Raw genomic sequence first — 20610 nt, 5'->3', positions numbered from 1 at the left:
GTATAAGGATGTTAGAAGAGGTGCGCAGCATCATAGGTCCCAATAATGGCCAACAAGATTCAAATTCTGTCTCCAGTCCAGCAAACCCTTCATGATCAGAATGAATCGAGACTATCTTGGCAGAACTTTGCCACGTCCTCCAGGCCCGCAACCTCACCGCACCAGAAATATAGCATATTAATTGTCTTTTCCACAGCCTCTTTCCAGCCAAAGGGAAGATGCGCTGCAACTGGCGATCGGGCAATAGCAAGTAAAATACAAGCACTTCGAGCGGATGATCTTATCATTAACCAGGTTCCGTGATGTCGATGGTGGAAGCCAGGAAAATTGATCTCCAGTCGTTCTAAATGGGCTTCTAAACCCTTTGATAGCCACAAACACGCCGTTGGACTCAACTCAGATCCGCCTACGGCATGTACAATAAATGGCCATGTAATAAGCTCGTCCAGATAGGTCTTTCGCCCTCTGAGGACAAATCGGAGGACGTCTGTCCCGGTTCCATCGCAGGTAGTGTCAGAGATGCTTACCATTGAGGGGAGGGAGTCTTGCCATGCGACGGACTGTTGACTATAGATCTCGCTTACCTCGCACAGGAGATCCAGGAGCCTGTCCGGGGAGTTTTGACCCTGTCGCATCTTGCTCAAACAGGCAGACATATCCTTCCGGGCTTCCATTTCCAGCCGCCACAAGGAGATCTCAGAGAGATAGAAATACCACGCGTTCACAAGCTGGTCATCATTACTGAGCGGGAGAGTCGGGAACCGCTGTGGTGCTATCAATGCCGAAGGACTGCCAAAATCGGGCAGTCCCAGTTCCAAGCGTAACTCACGCTCAGACTTCCAGCATGACCAGTAGGTGCTTTCTTCGGCGGAAGCTCCAGTTCCTCCAAGGCCAGCCGTGCTATACCCGGGATCCATAAATCTGAAATTCTGACATACGGCTAAGCCCTGTAAAAATGATCTCCATGCATCGTACGGCCGTTGGAAGCTCATCAAATATACCCCCACAAAGAAGAGACACTGTGCTTCGACGACACCTGCAGAATCAAGTACCATGCCCATGCGCTTTTGTGCCGCGGCAAAGAGAGCACGACCCGTCGAGGCTTGCAACTCGTCGCTCGAGAGAGAGGCCGAGCAGAATGGCCGGGTTATCGCTCCATTAGCGCAGACGAGGAGCGCTAGACACGATTCAGAGTCCCAGCCAGGGCCCTCGATAGAGATCCGTCGTACCAGACGGCGAACGGAAGTTTCATCAAGTATCGGATTTTTGGTATGAACGTGGCTGAAAAATATGTCCAGGTATCCTTGCGTTGCGGAGGCGTTAAGCTCGTCACCAAGGATCGGGTTCGTTGTGGTAGGGAGTCGCGTTCCAGGTGTCGAGAGTTCGGGGCTTGATGGCAGTGAATATACCAATCCCTGGAAAACAGGCCATTTCACAATGGCTTCAAGATTTTCTGGGAAGAGGCTTTCGGCAAGCGGTATCTGTTTCATTGTGCTCTCGTTGACCGGGCCAGAGGTAGCGGGATATTGGGCACTGCCGACACCTCGCTCAATCGAGTCAAGCTTCCTCTCTAGCCCATCTAAGCGCTCCAGAATAGTCAAACTTGCAGGGTCAAAAGTTGAAAATCTTGTCGGGTCCGAGATGCACTCTGCGCCGGTTTTCTCGCAGAACGAGCAGCGCGGCTTTTTCTGGTCACATTTTGTCCGTCGGGCGCGGCACACTTGACAGGCTGTAACCGCTCGTCTGCGAGGATAGGCGGAGCTGGATCTGCTTGTTTCTGCAATTCGTTTCATATCAGCCCACAGAGGATAAAAGGGATGGAAAGGCGTTCACGGGACATTGCTGAGGAGCATGGAGAATGTTGGCTTTAAGATGCGGGGGGGGGGGGGCACTAACTAATTTAGTCCACAGTTCCTCATGGTCACAAATTTCCAGGGCTCGAATAAGGGCCGACTACGCTGTGGCTTTTACTGCAAAGCGCGAACCGTTGGGACTGAAAATAGCAAGGAAGAAACTTGATTTAAGATTTTGGAAACATATCATCTCTGGTGACTCAGTTTGATTTGCCGTGCAGCTAAAATGACTCGTAGACATGGTCTATATAACATCCATCGCACTTTTGAGGCGAGTTTACTGCTATGTCGACCCTTCCCCGCAAAAAAAAAAGGGAATTGTCCAGCCAGCAGTCTACACTTGACTTTAAGTTGTTGAAGTATGATAACCCAGGCACGAAGAACGAAGCTGTCTCCAGACTAGCCAGTGATTGGGGCGACTGCCCCAGTACCTAAGTCGCGCGAGCTCGGGCGGTGCTTCTCACATACTAGAACTAGAAGAGCAGATAGAACGAAGCTGTTATGTCCTCTTTCTAGTCTGTAGTAATAACCATTCCCTCTCTTGTTCAGCTAGGTTTATTAGTACCGTCACCGGTGGATTGTGGAATTACGTACCTGCCTCATGACCAGGTTTACATGATATTCTAGACTCTGTGCATATTGCTACCATCGATCGGATGGATTGCAGAGCGGCAATCAACATATATTGGTTTACGAAGCGGCTCTAATTATGTACAGTAACCAAACGAGGATACCGAGCTCTGCTCTATTGCAAGCGAATGAGTGTATATGGCTGCACTGGGAGCTTCCATGCCGACAGAACTGTGAAAGCCGAGTAAGAGAACAATCCGAGACGGGAAAAACGCTCTCCTGAGTCCTAAGTGAGAGCGTTCGGGCTCCTCTGACCCCCTATGACCTCGCAAAGGTCAATACCAGTGACAAGCGATTAAGAAAAGATGAAGATGGGTTGAGGCGGCCGGTATGTGGATAACCGTCTGGTAATATCATTTTATTACTTTTTTGGACCTATTAGAGTGGTGGTGGGGTCCAGTTCAATTCTGATTTCCGTAAAGGCTGGTGTTTGCCATGGTGGCTGGGGCTTTGGGTCAATTACTTCCAGGGCTTGTAGTCGGACAAGATCCATTGTTTGGAGGGTTTCTGTCAGAGGTAAACGGGGGCCTATTTCCTATATGCATGCTGCGTGCTTTTGCTCTTTTCACTACTCTGCGGGCTGGATGGTCCTTTGACAGTGCACTGAGGCAGGCCGCCACTATCTGCGCACGTTATTTAAGACGTAAGTGGGTTGGTAGCATATGGGATTCTACCTCCAGAGCCGTGGTTGATACAGTCTTGAAAGCAGACAAAATACAGATTAGAGCTGTCTGTTCCATCGTTCCGAGCGATCTTAGGTGTACCTTGTCTTTCAACGAATTGTGCCAGATAGTATATGCGTAATCGACTATTGGTGACACACAGGCTTTGTAGAGCTACCTCATCTGTTCCGGGCGGAGGTGCCTCAGCCCGCCCACTGCAATATTGACCTGGGTTGCTCGTTTCACTGCTTGTTGCACGTGGTCCTTCCATCGCATCTCTTTGTCGAAGATGACACCCAGAAACTTTGCAGTGTCGGAGGGTTTGATGTACATAGCGAGTTTCATTCCGCGTCCTCAACTTGAATGTCATCAAAAAAGCACAAGCCGCTACAGTAATTTTGTTTGGACTTTTCGTTTTATCAGCATGTCCACTACATTCCTCAATGAGGACTGGCTCATCGGTGAATGCTGAAGAAGCTCTGCTATGAAATCATCAAATAATGCGGCATCAGTCGACCCTCCGAAGATCCTGGGAAGTAGTATATCATCCTGGGTATACGCAGGAAGTATCTGGTGCCTCTGGGTTTTCAGGATCATCGGCGCCAGCCCATTTCACGAGATTCGGATTGGGCTCTGAGCCCTTCTCCCCGTCGCCCTGGTCTTGGTCTTGGTCGCCATGCTCCTCATCCTTGTTCCCCAGGCATGCAGAGACAAAGGTATAAAGGCCCCAAATGTTCTGTGGATTTCTACTCACCCACCAGATCCTTGCCCAAGAGGTAATTCTTGCACGTCTCATCGCTGGTTTCCTCAGGGTATTTCAGGATTTGTCGGTTCGTGAGCAAGCGGGCGATCTGCCCAAATTGGGAGTCGCGGATAATCGCTGTTGCCATTGCAGTATTTTTTAGACCTAGCATTACAGACAACAATCTCAGAGGAAAACTTCATTTATTTAGTTTATAATAATGAACAGGTACTTCGTGGGACACCGGGGCATGATCGTAGTATGAGATCATCAAAGCCCTAACTTGAAATCGGGTGTGTCCATGTATGACTCGGGCTCTATCTTCATGACGCATGTAAGATCCGCACATTAATCGATCAACTTTCAGCAATGGCGCACAAGTACTATCGATCCAGCCGGGTCACGAACCATAACCAGACCCTGTAAGTATAAGAACTTGTTCCTGAACAAACCCTGTACTACACCGCGTGTCCGCCACTCCGGCGCTTCCGAACCGAGCTTGAGTGGCATCAATACTCGCAAGTCCACGCAGTGCGTGTTATATTAGAAATCAACCCGTGGCTGCAATTCAATAGCTATGTTCTGGTACTTCGCGGAGGAGTAAGTACAGCGACCGTAGCACCCTTTATTGAAATAACAGCCGAGCGTGACTGTAGACTGAATATCAAATTGCCATAGACCCTTGGTGGGGGGGGGGGGTGGAGGGCTTCCCGCCCGCTCAGCCGTACTCAAGCGACTATTATCCACGCCGTTGGAGGTACAATGCAATAAGTCCAACAGCTTGTAAAGTATGATGATGTAGTTTGTAACGCCGGCGGTGGCATTAACACTCGATCGTATTTAGCAGGTAGTCTAAGTATACGGTATTTGGAGGAATGGAGATTGTTAGACGGCCGGCCATCACACGGGATCTGCATTAGCCAGGGCTGAGTCTCCTACACGAAGGTTACTACTACCCCAGTCTTGTTTTGTTATATTTCCTCATCTCTTCTACCAGGATGCCCTTGGCCCGCCATCCTCCAGGCGATTTGGCAAATATAGGGCTTCAACCAAGTTAGAAGCATTCCCGAATTAGGGCTATGCTAGTTTATAGGTTCCTGCGCCATGTCGGGTGTCAGCCCAGAGGTTGATATAGGTGGCCGTACCGTGAGCAATACATCCTGGAGATAAGAATGGGATAGGCAGTGGTGTGATGGGTACATTGCCAGGGAACTTGACACTGGCATGGTCTATAGTTGCTCTATCGCAGGTCTAGACTGGTCTAGTGTACTCAATTACCTCAACACCGGTACGCAAATCATAGTCAACGTTAATGGAAACAAGTGTGGAAATCACATAACAAGGGCAGGACACCCCGTGAGATTTTTACATGTGAAGCCAAAACCAAAAAAAAAGTCCCCTACATAAACAAGTGTGCGTTGAATCTCTTCGAAGTAGACTATAAATACAGGCTCAACACCGCTCTGGTGCGCTTGACACTAGGCCTCGACGGCCTTTAAGAAAGACGGACTCTCGTGATCCTGGACAACCTTCGAAATGGGAGTCATATAAGCATCAGGTTCCTGGCTTTGCAGGTGCCGAACATAAGCCTGAGCGACCTTAATCCACAATGCCTTCTCTCTCTGACTCGCCCCCAATCCCTGCCACACCCAGAGCCGATTACCAACATCATACAAAAAGACATCATTCCCGTCAAAGTCTGCCCTCTGAACCCGCCCCCCATCCTTAACCAGGTCAAACGAAAGCTCACCGGAGGCATCACTCAACCGGTACAGCTTTCGAGGACGAGACTCAACACTCCCCTGCGCTCTCTTAGATATAGAAACAGGACGGGGAGCCCTAAACTCAGCCTGCACGACATCCCTCCCACCCAGGAGATCCACAATAACCTTCGACCGCGACTCATGGCGCGACAGGACCTCCACATCGATATGCTTCGCCAGCGTCATCCCATGCACCACCTGCGCGGCCTTGGCCTTCTCCATGGGACTGCAGTTCTTCCCCTGCCACACCCAGATCTTATCGCCCTTGTCGAGGACGAAGACGTCGTCATCGTCGAGGCTCGTCCAGGATGGCTCGACTTCGTAGACGATGACCGAGTCGGTCCGGTCGGCGCTGGGGTTCTTGAAAACACGGAGTAATGTCGTGACTGCCTTGGGTTTTTCCTCCTCGACATGCGTGAACCCCGACGCAACACCACCAGAGCGGATTGTAATCCGTCTGAAAAGCGAGGCGAATTCCTCAGACGGATAATCCTGCACCTCGCGATGCTGCGTCGCCGCACCATGCAGGAACTCATCTAGCTCGACGGTCTTGTACGCGGCTGTTCCGGCCTCATCCTGGGTAGTTTTATTCCCCAGCCAGAAGAAGATATCATGGCGGAGCTTGTCGTCTACGAGCTTGGTCGAGCTCAAAACGATATAACTATCCCCATCGTAGAACTCCCCGGTTCTGTCCTTCGGCCAGGGAACGACCTCGAAGTTCTCAATTCTCCAGATTAGTAGACCTGGCTCCTGTCCGACTTTGCCGTTGTTCCAGGCTGGTTCTGTTAGGGCGGAATTGTGCTTTACGCGGTGGTCGAGGTCGGAGTTGATGAGCTCGACGTTGCTGTCTTTGATGTCATATTGCTTGGGTTGGACTAGGCCTTCGTGTGGGGGCATGGTGATATACTTATGGTGAGATATGTTGAGAGTTGTTAAGATAGTTGTAGTGAAGTCGTTGTGTGAGGCTGAAACGGAGGGGTTGAAACAGTGGGTCAGGGGGGCTGATCATGACATCACCGGTCCATTATGCTGCCTTATAGAGCCCGGGCTACTTTTCTACCTTCCATACACGAATTATCCAATGACGCCTGCATCTCTGTAACGTTTGGATGGGCGTGGCTCGTGACTGGGATCTGCACTCGTGCCAGCAAACCATCCCGTTGCGCATGATGAAGATATCGCCCTGGCGACATTCTGTGCCTTGGTACTGAGGGATTTCCTCGAGCTCAGTGACCGGAAATTTTATGGGTAGAGACAGGAGACGGTGCTGGTCCGTCGAGGTGATGGTTCTTCCACCATCGGAGCTGGTAGATATCGATGATTAGCAGAGCTGCGATCGGGTGGAATGACTTTGACTTGAGGACAATGACCATGTATTTGTTGACCTCGTCGCATGATTACCACGAGGTGTATATATACTCTGTCGCGGACTCGCGGTTCTAGTTAGAGCTAGGACACTGGGAGTCTGAGACAAGAAGACAAGGTAGGTCAATGCTTTAAAGGTCGGTATGGTATGTATGCTCTATTTGACCCAACTGAAAGAAACGAGCAGGCGTATGAATCAACCGAGCTAGAGCTGAGACTATTGTCTATGACTGTATAGGTTGAATGTGTTCGTTCAACTTTCCCGGGGAAGGGTATTTTAAAAGATCCTTAGAAATGGAGAATTATCCTATTTAAAAAATCGACTATAAAAATTCTCGCTGAGTATTGCCATAAATAACCCCCTCCGCGAATCCCTCCCGAAGGGAAAAAGAAAAGGGAAAAAAAAAAAGCAGGATATATGACAAGGGCGCGATTCGAACGCGCGCGGATTTCTCCAATGCAAGAGACCCATTTTTTGAAGGGCAAGCATAAAACTTGAGTGCATCGCCTTAACCACTCGGCCACCTTGCCGGTAATACAATACGTGCTTATGATTTATAATATATACAAGATGTAATATAATTTACTTAAAAGGTAGGTGGCTCCGTACAGTTCAAAGTATGCATTTTACTTCATCGCGCAAAGCACCATACTCACCGAAGGCGTAATATCTCCTATCTATGCAGTGATTCCACGATATTCAGGGCTCTCTTTACTTTTTGTCATGTTAAGCAAGTGGCTTGAGTATGGTTGGGCGGACTGGAGGCCCTGTACTCCACATCCTGTGGTCAATAGGCGTATGTGCTCGGTCCATCTTGAACGGCGCCGATTATAGGGCGACCCGCTGGTACATCGGGTTACCACTTGGATCGATGCCAAGGCTCGGGATAGGGCTGTCTCTGCCTCTAGGCCTCTGGCTCAGCCTTGATTCACCGGGGCCTACGCAGCATTGTATATAGCTCCAGATCTTCCAGGAGACGAGCAGTCTGCCTCTTACGACACCAGCCTGTCTATGATATGAACATGGGCTGATTAGCTGTATAAATCTGTATGTTCTGCAGGATACCTTCATGACATTAGTGAGGTCCTTGTGAACCTTTTCGGCCCTTGATATTGGATCTACATAGCCCGCTGACGTTCAAGCATCGTATTCGAACATAGGGTACCATACAATTTCCAGCACGAGGTGAGATTATACGAACTACTACCTCGCCCAGGTGATGATGGTTGATATTCGAGGCTGCTAAAAATGAAAATTCGGTTAGGTCACGAGTTAGGGTTAGGATTAGGGAGCTAATTTATACATAGACTCAGCATGGAAGCGGCGAATAAGCGTCATCCTCTATTCACAAGGGATATTCACCGCCGTCGCGCAGATGCTCATTGTGCCGAGAGTTGTTACGCGCCGGTTTGTTGAAGGAGCTTTTGCTGGGTTAGCTATGAACATCATCCCCAAGGAGGGGCTGTCTTATCCATTCTTTATGGATGGCATCATGGCACTCTCGGTGCTACATATTGCAAGAAGCGCGGAAGGAACTCTGTTGCAGAAGTATGTCATCAACTCTGTTACCCGATAGACTCTAAAGTACAATATGATAATTCCTTAGGATATGAGAAGACGTACGTAGCCTGTGCAATGGAATGCTAAAAGTTAGGCAGATATTTCTAACCCCGTTGCATGGCCGACCCAAGCAAGTGATCCCCGCTATTCTTTGGGTAGGCTCCCGTGGACCTCCTGTATTATCCTGGGGCTCCATTCACCCATCCACCAGAATCGCCGCCCCATATTGCACAGCACCACGCCGTAGTGGGCCAGGATCACCATGGCAAATGGCAGTCGCTGGTCCATCATATCCATGAATCGGCTCGAAACCGAGAAAACACACAGGAAAATGGCCCTCGTGGCCTCTTCGCTCCTCGACATGTTGCTCAAGGCAACCTCGATTCTCCTCGTAGAACCTGTTGAAGAAATCCGATGAAGAACTAGAGCAATAAGAAGGATAAAATGCTATTCCATAGAAACATACCTTGATTCGTCTTCCTTGCACTCATGGCAGCCATGACGGGACTTTTTATGATGACGCCTCGAAGGCATTTCGAAACTAGCCCTGACTTCTAGAAAAAAGTTGCTATTGCTGTAATGAGCGAGGCAAACAGCGCGATGCTTGTCCGCCCAGCTGGGAGTGGTGCTTCGCACGGACTGATTCTGGGGTGGAGAGAAGATGATGACGAGAACAGAGTTGCAGCGTTGGGGCCGCACTCAGCTGCCTGTGTGTCAGGACGAGTGCCGTTTGCTGGAGGAAAGCAAGTGGATACGGCTTGTCCACATTGCCCAATCTAAAATGTTTCGGGCGGTACCGCTCACTTTTCTACAAAGACTGCAATCCCAGATTGGCCGCGATCACGCTTGTCTCGACAGCTTTTTATGGTGGTATACTCATTCATCGGAACTTTTCCGAATTTTAAACCTCAGAGGCAGCAGGGGGCTATCCCTATGCCTGGTTCTCAAAATGCTGCCAAGAACACTGCTATTTGATAGACGTGGAAATTGCCTGTGCTTGCTAACCTGGGGAGGGCGTGTTGATGTCGAATCCACTATTATATTACACAACCGCTGGATCTCTTGATAGAGATTCAGATACAAGGTACAGTACGCATCGCAAACGATTTGAACCATTTGGCGCAAAGAGCATTCCAGTGAGGGAGTTTCTTCTGCCAGTTTTCACTTCAACCTGGTCTGATCCTTGTAGTGCGCAACAGCTAACCACTCCGTGACGCAGCGGTTGGGAGGATTGGCCGGCTTCCTGAAAAGCTTGTTAGCACAGATCCTGTCTTCCAAGTTGGAGCATGAGTGTAGGTAAATCGTGAATAGACTCTCGTACCTCTCATTTCTAGCAAATAGGCATAGTATTTTCTTCTCACCTCGCGCATGTATTGTTTTTGTTCGATAGTCATATCGAATACACTGCCTCTTGATTCTGCCGGAGCGAAGTGGGATGCTAGCGCAGCACCCATGTTTGTGGCGGCCAGGCAGCACACGATCACGATGACCATGATCTCCGTATTAGAAAAGCCCATCCTATCTAAGCACTGGTAAGGTATGATTCAATTATTTGAATTTCTGGCGTGGAAAAGAGATTCGAGAAGAGATGTAGAGCACACGATATTGGACTAGCAACAAGAGTAGGAGCACAAGAAGATGGGTACAAGGGATGATCGCTTTTTTGAACACAGATGCTATGGATCGGTGCTTGACGGCAACGGCAGCTTATGAACTACTGTACTGGCGTCCCAGAAAACCCTAAGCAGCAAGACTGATTGTTGCAATTATTGTCACCAACCAGGGCGAAGAAATGAGAAGCTGATACGCTGGGCTCGGAACCACCCACTAGATTCGAAGGGGAAAAAAATAAAGAGAATAACCTTGCAAGTCTTTTCTATATTTGTTATTGTTTGGGCGTGGTTCCTGAGATTATGGCGTTTACCCAACAGCCTGTAGCAACAACTGGTCCATGCCTCTAGGTCGACGCGGGTCGTAAGTATTCTTAGGCTATTTGTATTCTTTTTCTCATTCTTTTCCATTTATACGCTTCGTACACTATACTCTTTTGGTCATGATTATAGTGTGGGAAAAGTGATCTGTTGATCATCAGGTAAGTCACCCCTTATTCGCTGGCCCAGCGGGGCATACAGGTAAAACATGTGGTCCAGAGATAATTTAGGGCGTGCTCCTGTACATTTTCAGCTCTCTGTGTGAGGATGGGAGGCATGGTGACAACTATATAGAGTCGAGGTTCCTTGGACTTGACCAGTTTTAAGATGCCCAACATTCGCGCTCATTCACTTTACCTTTCCTGAATTCTTTTCTTTTTTATATCCGATACCAGTCACCTTAGGTTGATCTTTCAATTTCCTGCTTTCCAGGATGTCGCAAAAGCAGGAATATATTCTTTACAGCTACACTCCATCGCTCGCCTTGGCCGTTGTCAGCATCGTCGCCTTCGCCGCGGGGACCTTCATCCATGGCTTCCTCGCTTTCAAGCATAAGATGAAGTTTCTCCTAGCATTTATTATCGGTGCTATCTGTGAGTATATCCCACTCGAACGGCCAGTTGCCATCAGCCGAAAAAAAAAAAAAAAAAAAAAAATCTTGTCTAACGTGTTTTATCTCATCAGTCGAAGCAATCGGATACGCCGCGCGTGCAGTCAATGCGAACCAGGCGCCTGACTACGAAACAACACCCTATGCCTTGCAAAGTGTCCTCATTCTGCTCGCGTCGTCTTTGTTCGCGGCCTCGATTTATATGATTTTCGGTCGCATTATCCGGTTGACTGAGGGGTTCACGGTCCCTCATCCGAGCATCCAGGCTGACCAAGATATTTGTTCCGGGAGATTTCGCAGCTTTCTTGATACAAAGTGGAGGTGAGTACACACATATACAGAAGGAGGTTATTGCTGTATAGCATGATCCAGTATTAGCTGACTTGCCGTCTCTCTGCATGGAGGTGGTGGTATGCTCACCCAGGCCAAGTCTCCGAGCGACCAGGAACGGGGAGAGAACATCATCATCGTCGGGCTTATTGTGCAGATCCTCTTCTTCGGCTTTTTTGTCATCGTGGCAGTCATCTTCCACAGGCGGATTACTCAAAATCCCACCACGGCGTCGCTCAGCACCCATCTCAACTGGCAGCAATATCTATGGGTTCTCTACTTTGCGAGCTTGTTGATAATGGTCCGATGCGTCTACAGGGTAATCGAATACATTCAAGGACAAACGGGCACCTTGATGAGCCACGAAGCCTATTCATACGTCTTTGACGCGCTCCTCATGCTTCTGGTGGTGGTCGTCTTCGCAATCTTCCATCCAAGCCGGGCAGTGGGCCCTCCGGGTTGTAAAATAAGCGACACGGAGTTGGCGAACATATGCACCTAGTTTATAACCTCGTAGGAGGTATGTAGAACCTGCTCCTTGAGCAGATGTACACCATTTTTCCCTATAGAATTCATATTTTCTTTCTATTAAGCACACAGTATACGACGCATGCCCTGCAGCAATCTCTCACCGGTGTGGAAAACACTCTATCGCTGTTGTACGCACAGATTTTGCGGTCATATCCGACATACTCTAGACCCTCGGGCCGCAGCCCTGAGTATGTAGTATCGCTTGCTGGAACAGCTAGGTGCAGAATCATTGGTGGAGAGCACTAGGAATGCCAAGAGCGTACTCGTATATGCCCTCAATTGATATTAAGAAATTCGGCGAGTCATGAACCCCATGGCTGTCAAGTGGGTCTTGTCAACAAGCATGGCCGATCTTTACTCCTCTTGCCGGAAACGGCAGCGACGCAGAAAGATATACGTGAAAGGAAATGTACGAGTACGACGTGCGCTTCCTCGCTGGTCCATTCCCCGGCTCCCTTCTATGTAGAGATTCCTACCTTAACCTCCTGACACGAAGGTTCAGAGCTGATTAACTACTCTGATGCAAATTTGAGAGATCTCTTAATACTCCGTTCGGTTTTCAATACACTTTCGGAAAAAGCCGCCACGCTTTCCACCCAGTGCTTCCATAAAATTGTCAAAGTGGTATTCCTGTACTATTCGAAAGTAACAGGTCAGCTTGTATAATAGAATCATGGAGGAATGGCATGCGTAGTATTTCAAGTTTCGAATTCCCCTTCGCTTGGGCTAAAATAGATAATTGATTTACCAAACTCTAGAGCAAGCATATGCTAGTTCTTGTTTTCATATAGTTTACGTCGTAGATTGTCATGTCGATGCTTGAACTCTGGAGTGTGCTGCTCCAGCAACAGGAATCTCTCAGACATAATATGAGCAATACTCTCAGAGTCTGTGAATACTAGATTATTGCCTTGCTAAGTACTCCATCCTTTTTCGCTTATACGATTCGACGAGGTCTACTAGGTGAAGCCTCGTTCGGATAGAAGCAATCAAAGTGGATCCTGGCGATATGCAAGGGACATTCAGAGCACCATCAATAGAATCGATTTCTGGAATAGAGAGGGTTGTTATTTCGTCGCTTCGAGTCTAGAAGTTTTCGAAGTTGAACCATGGTGAAAGGACTGGCTATGGCAAAGAAGAGCCGCGTAGTCAAGAGTTTGTCAGTGCCACATTCAGGACCTGTGAGATTTATTTTTATCCAAGAGACACTGTACTTGCATCCCATGGCCCTCGGCAATTTCGTCCAGTCTGGTTTGTTCCTGAACCTTCTGGGTTGTAGCCTTGCCCCCTGAATAGTTAGAAATAAGGGGTTCGATCTCAACAGTGTCGGTACTTACTAGTGGCTTCCAGAATAGTGCCTGCAATACTCGACTTTTACTCATGACGAAGCATTCCCAACTCATCCAGTAGTTCACCCGTGGAAATCAGAGGTCCACCCGACAAATAATACTACGCATTATGTCACTGAGGCAGAAGAAAGTATCAAATATAGCGGATGACGAACCAGCTAGCAAAAAAGAACACTGAGACTGATCTCCACGCACTTTGCTTCTTATTAAATCCAATGGCTATGGATTTTTTTTGGCCCTGAGAAGAAGGCCGGAATGACGCTGGTGGCTAACGTGCCTTTCTCCAGTCCACTGTCAGAAGCTTGTCTCAACAGAGAGTATATTCCCAGCTACACAGGGGAAGTAGAGACATGCCTGCCTTCTACGCAGGTAATGGTTCTCAGACCTCCGGTTTGTGCCTCTCAGAGTGTTCCAGGACTTAATGGTGGCTCTTTGCCTACCGCGTACTATGACTTGTACCCGCGGAATGCATACCTCAATGGTATGGTAGTTGAGCTCTGGTTTAAAAACTAATATGTCAACCAACAATATAGGCGCTACCAGGTGGTCGTTTCATCTCATCACCTGACGAAGAACCTTCATTCAACATTGGTATTGCCCGCGTACCCGATATAACATCGTTCCCGGCTGAGGAAACCGACTCCTTCAATGTCTCCCCTTCGGACAACAAATTCCCACTCCCAACCACCGACCTGCTCCAACTTCATTCACAACCAGACTCTCTCTTCGCTCTCCCGCCAAACAAGAGTGCCCCGAGTCCACCGGGGACCCGCCGCAACTCAGACTGCTATTCAGAACACAAATTCAAGGTGATGTTGATCATTTCTAGGCAAATGCCACAGTCATTGCTGTCTTGTCCTTGAAAGCTTGTTTCGCAATTTGGCCCAAGTATACATTGATATTACTGTCATCACACCCGGAATGCATCAATATTTGATCCTTTAAATCAAGAAGCTCGTCCCAAAGCGCCTTAGATTCTTTCTCTAATATTTTTTTTTTTTTTTTTTTTTTTTGCGCTGCTTACCTCCCGGTACCAAAGCTCTAATCTGTCTATTTCCTTTCTCCTCTCCAGATAGCTCTTTCTGGCAGCGATTTAGTTTCGCTCTAGGTGTTTCGTCGGCTCTGGAGACCTCTCCTTCAGCTTGCTAAGCAGGTGATTATATCCTAGGTTTAACGTGAAAAGAAAAATGTATTAAAGCCTGGTCTTAGTTTTAATGCCTATAGTACTATTTGCATCTTTCTGTCTGGCTATTCTAAGGAAGACAACAAAGAGGGAGTTTTAGCGCAGGTAGAGATTGTACCTGTTGGTAAAGTCCATCTAGAAGCTTGGGCGACTGGAGCAAGAGAAGATAATCCTGCAGTCTATCTTGGATTCAGAATAACTGTTCAGGATAGGCACTCTAATATCCATGTTATCTACCCAGGGGTGGCACTGTTTCCTCAGACAATGGCCTTTAGACTAAACAGCATGGTTAATTAGATAGATAGTGCTACAGTCTCTGACCTAGTAAGACGACCTAGGTAGTTTATTCATATCGCAAAGCATATCATTGCTGAACAGAAAGAGTTGGAAATTTTCCGTGGGGGCAGATACACCCTTGACAACGGCTCATGGACAAAATCAATAGCAGTGGGAAAGTGAGAACACTCGTCAGCGACAGGGGATGAGGGTTTAGCATGATTCAGCCGATCTTGATGTGTTCCATACATCGGTCCATATTCCATACTCAGGGAAAAGCAATCCGGGGGGTACGGATGGAGTTTACGCACTTACTAGTAGTATCCGTTAGACTGCGTAGATACAAGGGAGCTTTCTCGCTAGTACGGAAACACGCATTGTTACTGCCTGGATTAATATACTTCCCCGAGGGGGATATTGTGGCCACTTCTTCCCAGAAGCGAATTAGTCAAGCAGCCAAATTCGAGATTTCCCAAGCCTTCCTGAGAAGTATATGACAGCCTCCAAGGCCCCAAGGCCCAGGACTAGTTAAAATCGCGCTTCCCCGTGGTATATCTGGAAGGGAGCTGTGTAGCTTGGAAGGTTCCTTGATGTAATGTCCATTATTGCAGGTGTATATATCTTTCGGTATGGGCATTAAGTAAATATAGATAGTTTAAGCGAGGTGTTCTTGTCTGGACCGCATCTACTCACTAACGGCGACATTGGTCTTCTATCCACTTTCGTTAGAACATCACGATTTACCCTCGTCATGCTCCAAGCCCTCCAGGAGATGCGTCAGCGCGAAGAACGGGCGAGTTTCCGCGGGCGAGGTGATCACGTAGTATCGGTCTCCTGCAATTGTCAGGCTGAAGGGCTCCGTTGCGCCGAAGCGCTCCCTGGCGGATCATAAAGGTCAGACTTGCGACCCTAAGTGGCAATACTGTGACTCATGCTGGGTGTCACATACGCTTCGCGCTGACCACCCCCCAGCATTACAATGGAATGCGCCGTATTAAAGCGCAGAGAATAGAGGGAATTCCTGCCATCCCAGTCATCCTTTTTAAACGATCTATCAGCCTATGGTCCCGAGAGCAAGAAGAGAGAAGAAAAAGATAAGAACACCAGACTCACCGGGCTCGGAGGCCGCAAAACGTCGTTTATAGTTCCGCACAAAGACCTTCTTGCTCAGCTGATGGCGCGGCGCCCTCCAATTCCCAGTATCGTACTCGTTATGTCCATAGAACGAGCCCGCATCAAACACAAACGGCTCGCCAGTCTCCATGTCCGTCGTCGTATTCCCATCCCAGCAATCTCCAATCGCCAGGCAAAGCTTGATGCTCCGCCCCTCGCTCTGCAGCGGCTCCAGTAACCGGGGAGCCACCTTCTCGAGAACCAGCTCGCTCAGCGCCTCGAATTCCGGCCACCGTCCGTTCTTCTCAACGTCCATCGCAAACATATGCCCCAGCTGCCTCTGGTAGAGCCTCGCTCAGGACTCCTCCCAGGTATCGGTGACTTGCGGGATCCCGACGCATGTAGTCGTGTGGAAGCCGAATCGCCCGGTCGAGGGGATGGATTTTCTGTGCAGTTCTGCGAGGCGCGCGGTGAAGCGCGCGGGGTCGGGCGGTTGCTCGCCGACGTCCCGGAAGTCCACGAGGAGGAAGTAGTGCGATGGGTCCTGCTTGCAGCTGCCCCAGGCCCAGGGCTTTGGGGCGATACTGGGAAGAGTTGCGTTTATCGCTTTCATGAACTCGTATTTGCCGGAGGCCAGGAATGCAGCATGGGGACCGTTGTTGATCTGGTTTTTGTCGTCCCATCGACATCAGCACAAGGTTGTATTCCGCATTGCGAGCTTTTGGAAGGCGCGATACTGCCTGCTGCCTACCAGTAGACAGTACTCACCTTCGGCGTCGGGCAGCTGGGCTGTGATCTTCACACATGTTCCCAACAGGGACTTGCCGTAGGATTGGAACGAGAAGCGATATCCTCCACAGGGAGCACATCATCGGGGATAATTTCTTTGAGATTCTCCTCAGTAGGAGTGGCACTCTTGTCGTTTGGCATGCTGAGACATGTGGCGGAGTTCGTCGCCTTCACCATGGTGGCTGGGTGACGGTCTTAAGGGAAAGCAAGATCAAGAATCTGATCGCATCGGCAGGCAAGCGCACAGTCCGTGTCTGGGATATCATCACAGGAGACGAAATTCTCCGAGAAGTCCAGTTAGGGCCAAATCATGGCGTCGCAATTCGACTGTGATGATACGAAACTGCTCATCGCGTATGACGATTGCACCATTCACTGTGTCAGTTCAGACTCGGCACGCAGGGAGTGGACTTGCCACGCATATGACGCATCAATCGAAGGGCCAAGCAGCTGCCCCGGGTTTATGGTGTTTAGTCCCAACGGGAAAAGAGCTGCCATCGCACGGCGCGGCCGGCCAGTCTATGTATGGCGAGCTAGTCCCATCGGGTGCCGCCACAGCGATGTGTTCGTCGCGAGACTGGGATCCTTGGATCTCAGCCGAAGAACTGAGGTGGCAGCCTGAGACGTCGAGTCAGAATGGGACCCTCTTGGACTGCAACCTCGATGGCGATCAGTTATGACGGAAACTTGCTTCTGACAAGTGACCATAGTGTTTGGTCAACTGGGCAGTTTCAGCTCATCTACCGAGTCAGCGACGACGAGTTTATGAAGGACATCGCTTCATCCGAGGCACGCTGTGCAATGTCTGGGAGCTCGATGTGCTAATACGTTGTGACGGCCTACCTTAAACATTCCCCGCCCTACATATGCGACCATCGAGAAAATCCAAAGAGCAATTGTCTAGGTGAGCAGGAATAGGCATAGAACAAGGACAAATGAAACACGGTTAGATTTCACAAATTCAAAGATCAACAGGGTCAGAAGGCACCACATCCACATCTACATCTCCGTCCAACTCCAACTCCAGTTCATCCTCAGTCAAAACCCCAATCCCACTGTCAAGCCTCCGCCGATGTTTCCCCCGACCAACCTCAACATCCACAAACCTCGTCATACTAACAGGCGTGATGGGCTCACTACCAACGCCGATACCCATCCCAGAAGCCTCCGACTGCAGCTCATCCGACTTTAACTCCCAATTAGCAGCGCGCACTTTAGCCTTGCGCCGCTCAGCGCTGACTGCAGCTTTCATGGACGCGTAAGCCCGCGTCTGCTCGGCGACCCATGTATCGAGCAGGCCGTCTCTGTTTTCGACTTCTAAGCGCAGTTGCTCTTCCAGGCCGGTGTTTCTGAGGCAGAGTTTTTCGGCTTCGGTCCTGGCTGCTTCGAGGGCTGTGTTTAGTTCGGCGATGCGGACGTTCATGAGGCCGAGTTCTTGCTCGTGCTCTGTGTTGTTTTTGTTCATAGCCTCGAATGCTTGGAGGCGTTGGCGCTCGATCGTTTCCATTTTTGCTGTGAGGTCGCAGACTTGGATCCTGTTTTGCTCGATTACTTCTTCCAGATTGCGAATGTGGTTTTCCTTTTCAGCGATGGTTGCGTTGGCTGCGCGACGGGATTCTTCTTCCTGGGCTATCTTCCGCTGTAATTCCGATGTTTGCTGGGTATGAGTTTCGGCCAGCTGTGCTTTCTCATCTTCTAGTCTGATCACAATATTCTCCAGACCCTTGACATCATCGTGATATTTGCTCAGAGCGGCGTTGAGCCTGTCTGTGCCGATCACTCGCTCTTCGGCATCGCGTTCGAGCTCTTGCATCCGCATTCTCGTGTGCAGCATATCCCCCGCGGAAGACGCAATAGCTTCTTCCAAGTGTTGTATCTTCTTTGTTGCGGACTCATACCGGACTAGAAGGGTATCGAATTGCCCGCGCAGAGCTTTTTCGCGATCAGCTGAGCCTTCGTGGCGTGTGCGCTCCTCGCCGAGGTCTTTGACGAGCGTCTCAACTCGCTTCACTAGTGCACCGAGAGTAGATATTCCATCGTTCAAGCCTGCGTTGGCTGTTTCTCCCGGAAGTATGCGCTCAAGGCCGAGACGTGCGGCTCGGAATTGAGTTTTTAGCTCCTCTATATTCTCATATGCACTTGCACCCGCGAATCCTAGACCTGCGAGTTCGTTATGGATCTCACTCAAGGTCTGCGTGGCGTCGGAAGTGCGAGCAAGAGTCTGCACCAAGCTGGGAACGATGTCGTCGAGAAAGTCCGGAGGAGGTGAGCGTTCACGGAGATGGCGCTCAAGAGCAGTTCCCTCGAGTGAGTGGAGACGCGAGCGGCATGCTTCAAACAAAGTTCTTTTCGCTTTCTCGGCAGCTTCCAGATCGCGAGATAATGCAAGAAGATCAGTGTCAACTTCAGTCGTTGTTTGGACGGAAGCGTCCGCTGACTCCGTCTGCTCGAGCGCAAATTGGTCTGAGACCGAATGATTGATATCCGCTGCGCGAAGGTCGGGTGAGTCTGACATGAATATACTGTCTCCTCCAAAGCCGCTGTCGTTTATGATAATTGTATCTACTGTATCCGTATCACTGTCACATGCTGTATGATGATCATTGTCTTGACCTGAGAATGAGAGCTGCGCCCTCAATCGATCATTACCAGCCTCCAAATGTTGAATACGATCCTGAGCCGTCATCCATTCTCCATCGTCGCTTGTTGGTTGACTTGTCGGGGATGCCTTCTCTCTCTTCGCCACCTCGAGTTCTTGTTTGAAAAAATCTCTTTCGCGCAGTAAGGATTCAAGAGATTTCTCGTATCGAGCAGCTGCCTTTTTCTCGCGTTCTAGATTGGTGATTTCGTTGCTCAACCCTATGCGTCTGATTCTTCGCTGGGTTCTTGTGTCCAGAAGCTGTCGCAGAGGCGTAAAGTGCAGTGCCTTTTCAGGCGATGTAGATGCTGATGGCATTGGACTATCAGATGTCCGTCGCCGGGGCAGAGGAGTCGAACGGCGACGCGACGCGCGACTCGGAGTGCGCTGCAACGCCTGCTCTTTCTCATCAAAAGACGTCCGGCACAGAGCCGGGGTGAGACCAGTCGAATAATCGGGAATATTCTGTGCCTTTGGCCCCAGGTCCGAGAATCGCACTCTTTTATGTGGACGGGGAGTCTCGCAATGTCTAGCAGGGTCACCCTTGGAATGAGTTTTGTCGCGCATCACGGGAGAGGACTGTGCGGGACTCGAGCCAGAGCTGTCACACCTCTTTCTTCTGCTTCTGGTTTCCATGTCTGCTCCTTGATGTTGAATGACGGATGAAACGCAGGTCGATGCACGATGGGCCAACCCCGGTAAATAAGCCGTTAGGGCCAGGCAACGAGAGCGAGTCACAACAACACCTGACAGGTAACAACAACAGCCAACAAATCAACAACAGCAGTGGCGTTATTATGGTCCAACCCTAAACGGAACGGTCGTGTCTTCCTTGCGCGTGATGGGTCCAGCATGCCCCCCCAATCGGGAAATGTAAACAAGGCAGCAGTCAGGTGACCTGCCGAGCCCAGGCAGCCCTTGCTCAAGGCAATGAAGGTATCTCTTCCTGTCGCGACTTATGAGGAATAGATATCGCGTTTCCATAGCATTGTCGTGCAGGAACTTGACTTTGAGAATCGACTTCGCGAGGATCGGACGGCATCTCCGATGCTTGCCGCGCATCAGTATCTCGTCGTTCCTAGATACAACGAGAGGGGTCATCACGGCGGCGATATCTCCATCAGCACGTCGCTCCAAAAGTAAGCCAATGTGTAGAGCTCGTTACGCAGTTGCCCCAGTACAATCTGGGCCCAAAATCGGCAGCTCAAGGCTCCTGAGGCTGGTCTATGGAAGTGCCAAAAGTTGTGCATATATATATAGATCACGTGGTATCATAGCGGGTGA

At 49.6% G+C, this 20610-nt stretch overlaps 8 protein-coding genes and 1 non-coding gene across 9 annotated transcripts; 2 read left to right on the top strand and 7 right to left on the bottom strand.

Moving 5' to 3' along the window:
• Nucleotides 1-95: 95 nt before the first annotated feature.
• BDV17DRAFT_293436 (uncharacterized protein) lies at nucleotides 96-1840 on the bottom strand (the record flags this gene model as incomplete). The annotated part of the gene is made up of 2 exons (XM_073762612.1): nucleotides 96-1777; nucleotides 1834-1840. 2 exons carry the CDS (start codon nucleotides 1838-1840, stop codon nucleotides 96-98), a joined length of 1689 nt encoding a protein of 562 aa, XP_073613480.1.
• Nucleotides 1841-3689: 1849 nt separating this feature from the next.
• BDV17DRAFT_293435 (uncharacterized protein) lies at nucleotides 3690-4035 on the bottom strand (the record flags this gene model as incomplete). The annotated part of the gene is made up of 2 exons (XM_073762611.1): nucleotides 3690-3833; nucleotides 3904-4035. 2 exons carry the CDS (start codon nucleotides 4033-4035, stop codon nucleotides 3690-3692), a joined length of 276 nt encoding a protein of 91 aa, XP_073613479.1.
• Nucleotides 4036-5225: 1190 nt separating this feature from the next.
• On the bottom strand, nucleotides 5226-6599 carry BDV17DRAFT_269224 (gelsolin family protein). Its single transcript, XM_073758556.1, has one exon. The coding sequence runs from the start codon at nucleotides 6545-6547 to the stop codon at nucleotides 5366-5368; it is 1182 nt and encodes a 393-aa protein (XP_073613478.1). The 5' UTR covers nucleotides 6548-6599; the 3' UTR covers nucleotides 5226-5365.
• Nucleotides 6600-7434: 835 nt separating this feature from the next.
• Nucleotides 7435-7546, bottom strand: BDV17DRAFT_t111. The gene has a single exon. It is a non-coding gene; the product is annotated as a tRNA-Leu (tRNA).
• Nucleotides 7547-10940: 3394 nt separating this feature from the next.
• BDV17DRAFT_283217 (RTA1 domain-containing protein) lies at nucleotides 10941-12379 on the top strand (the record flags this gene model as incomplete). Its single annotated transcript, XM_073760321.1, has 5 exons — nucleotides 10941-11100; nucleotides 11192-11361; nucleotides 11393-11438; nucleotides 11522-11908; nucleotides 12321-12379. 5 exons carry the CDS (start codon nucleotides 10941-10943, stop codon nucleotides 12377-12379), a joined length of 822 nt encoding a protein of 273 aa, XP_073613477.1.
• Nucleotides 12380-13403: 1024 nt separating this feature from the next.
• On the top strand, nucleotides 13404-14256 carry BDV17DRAFT_152202 (uncharacterized protein). Its single transcript, XM_073754503.1, has 2 exons — nucleotides 13404-13717; nucleotides 13861-14256. The coding sequence occupies exons 1-2, from the start codon at nucleotides 13583-13585 to the stop codon at nucleotides 14188-14190; spliced, it is 465 nt and encodes a 154-aa protein (XP_073613476.1). The 5' UTR covers nucleotides 13404-13582; the 3' UTR covers nucleotides 14191-14256.
• Nucleotides 14257-15519: 1263 nt separating this feature from the next.
• Nucleotides 15520-16215, bottom strand: BDV17DRAFT_293432 (uncharacterized protein; the record flags this gene model as incomplete). Its single annotated transcript, XM_073762610.1, has 3 exons — nucleotides 15520-15664; nucleotides 15736-15824; nucleotides 15889-16215. The coding sequence occupies 3 exons, from the start codon at nucleotides 16213-16215 to the stop codon at nucleotides 15520-15522; spliced, it is 561 nt and encodes a 186-aa protein (XP_073613475.1).
• Nucleotides 16216-16254: 39 nt separating this feature from the next.
• Nucleotides 16255-16865, bottom strand: BDV17DRAFT_293431 (uncharacterized protein; the record flags this gene model as incomplete). The annotated part of the gene is made up of 2 exons (XM_073762609.1): nucleotides 16255-16563; nucleotides 16704-16865. The coding sequence occupies 2 exons, from the start codon at nucleotides 16863-16865 to the stop codon at nucleotides 16255-16257; spliced, it is 471 nt and encodes a 156-aa protein (XP_073613474.1).
• A 784-nt stretch (nucleotides 16866-17649) lies between these two features.
• On the bottom strand, nucleotides 17650-19893 carry BDV17DRAFT_293430 (uncharacterized protein; the record flags this gene model as incomplete). The annotated part of the gene is made up of 1 exon (XM_073762608.1): nucleotides 17650-19893. The coding sequence occupies one exon, from the start codon at nucleotides 19891-19893 to the stop codon at nucleotides 17650-17652; it is 2244 nt and encodes a 747-aa protein (XP_073613473.1).
• Nucleotides 19894-20610: the final 717 nt, after the last annotated feature.

This window comes from Aspergillus undulatus (genome assembly GCF_047715775.1).
Source record: "Aspergillus undulatus strain CBS 261.88 unplaced genomic scaffold BDV17scaffold_41, whole genome shotgun sequence".
Taxonomy (NCBI): Eukaryota; Fungi; Ascomycota; class Eurotiomycetes; order Eurotiales; family Aspergillaceae; genus Aspergillus; species Aspergillus undulatus.
The sequence above is the reverse complement of the archived record's forward strand: the minus strand, read 5'-3'. Positions and strand labels throughout refer to the sequence as shown.

Bases quoted from the DNA above. Each gene is read 5' to 3' on its own strand.
- BDV17DRAFT_152202 (XM_073754503.1), top strand. From the start codon at position 13,583: ATGACGCTGGTGGCTAACGTGCCTTTCTCCAGTCCACTGTCAGAAGCT. The intron at 13,718-13,860 runs GTTTGTGCCTCT...CCAACAATATAG, and splicing joins TAATGGTTCTCAGACCTCCG to GCGCTACCAGGTGGTCGTTT.
- BDV17DRAFT_269224 (XM_073758556.1), bottom strand. From the start codon at position 6,547: ATGCCCCCACACGAAGGCCTAGTCCAACCCAAGCAATATGACATCAAA.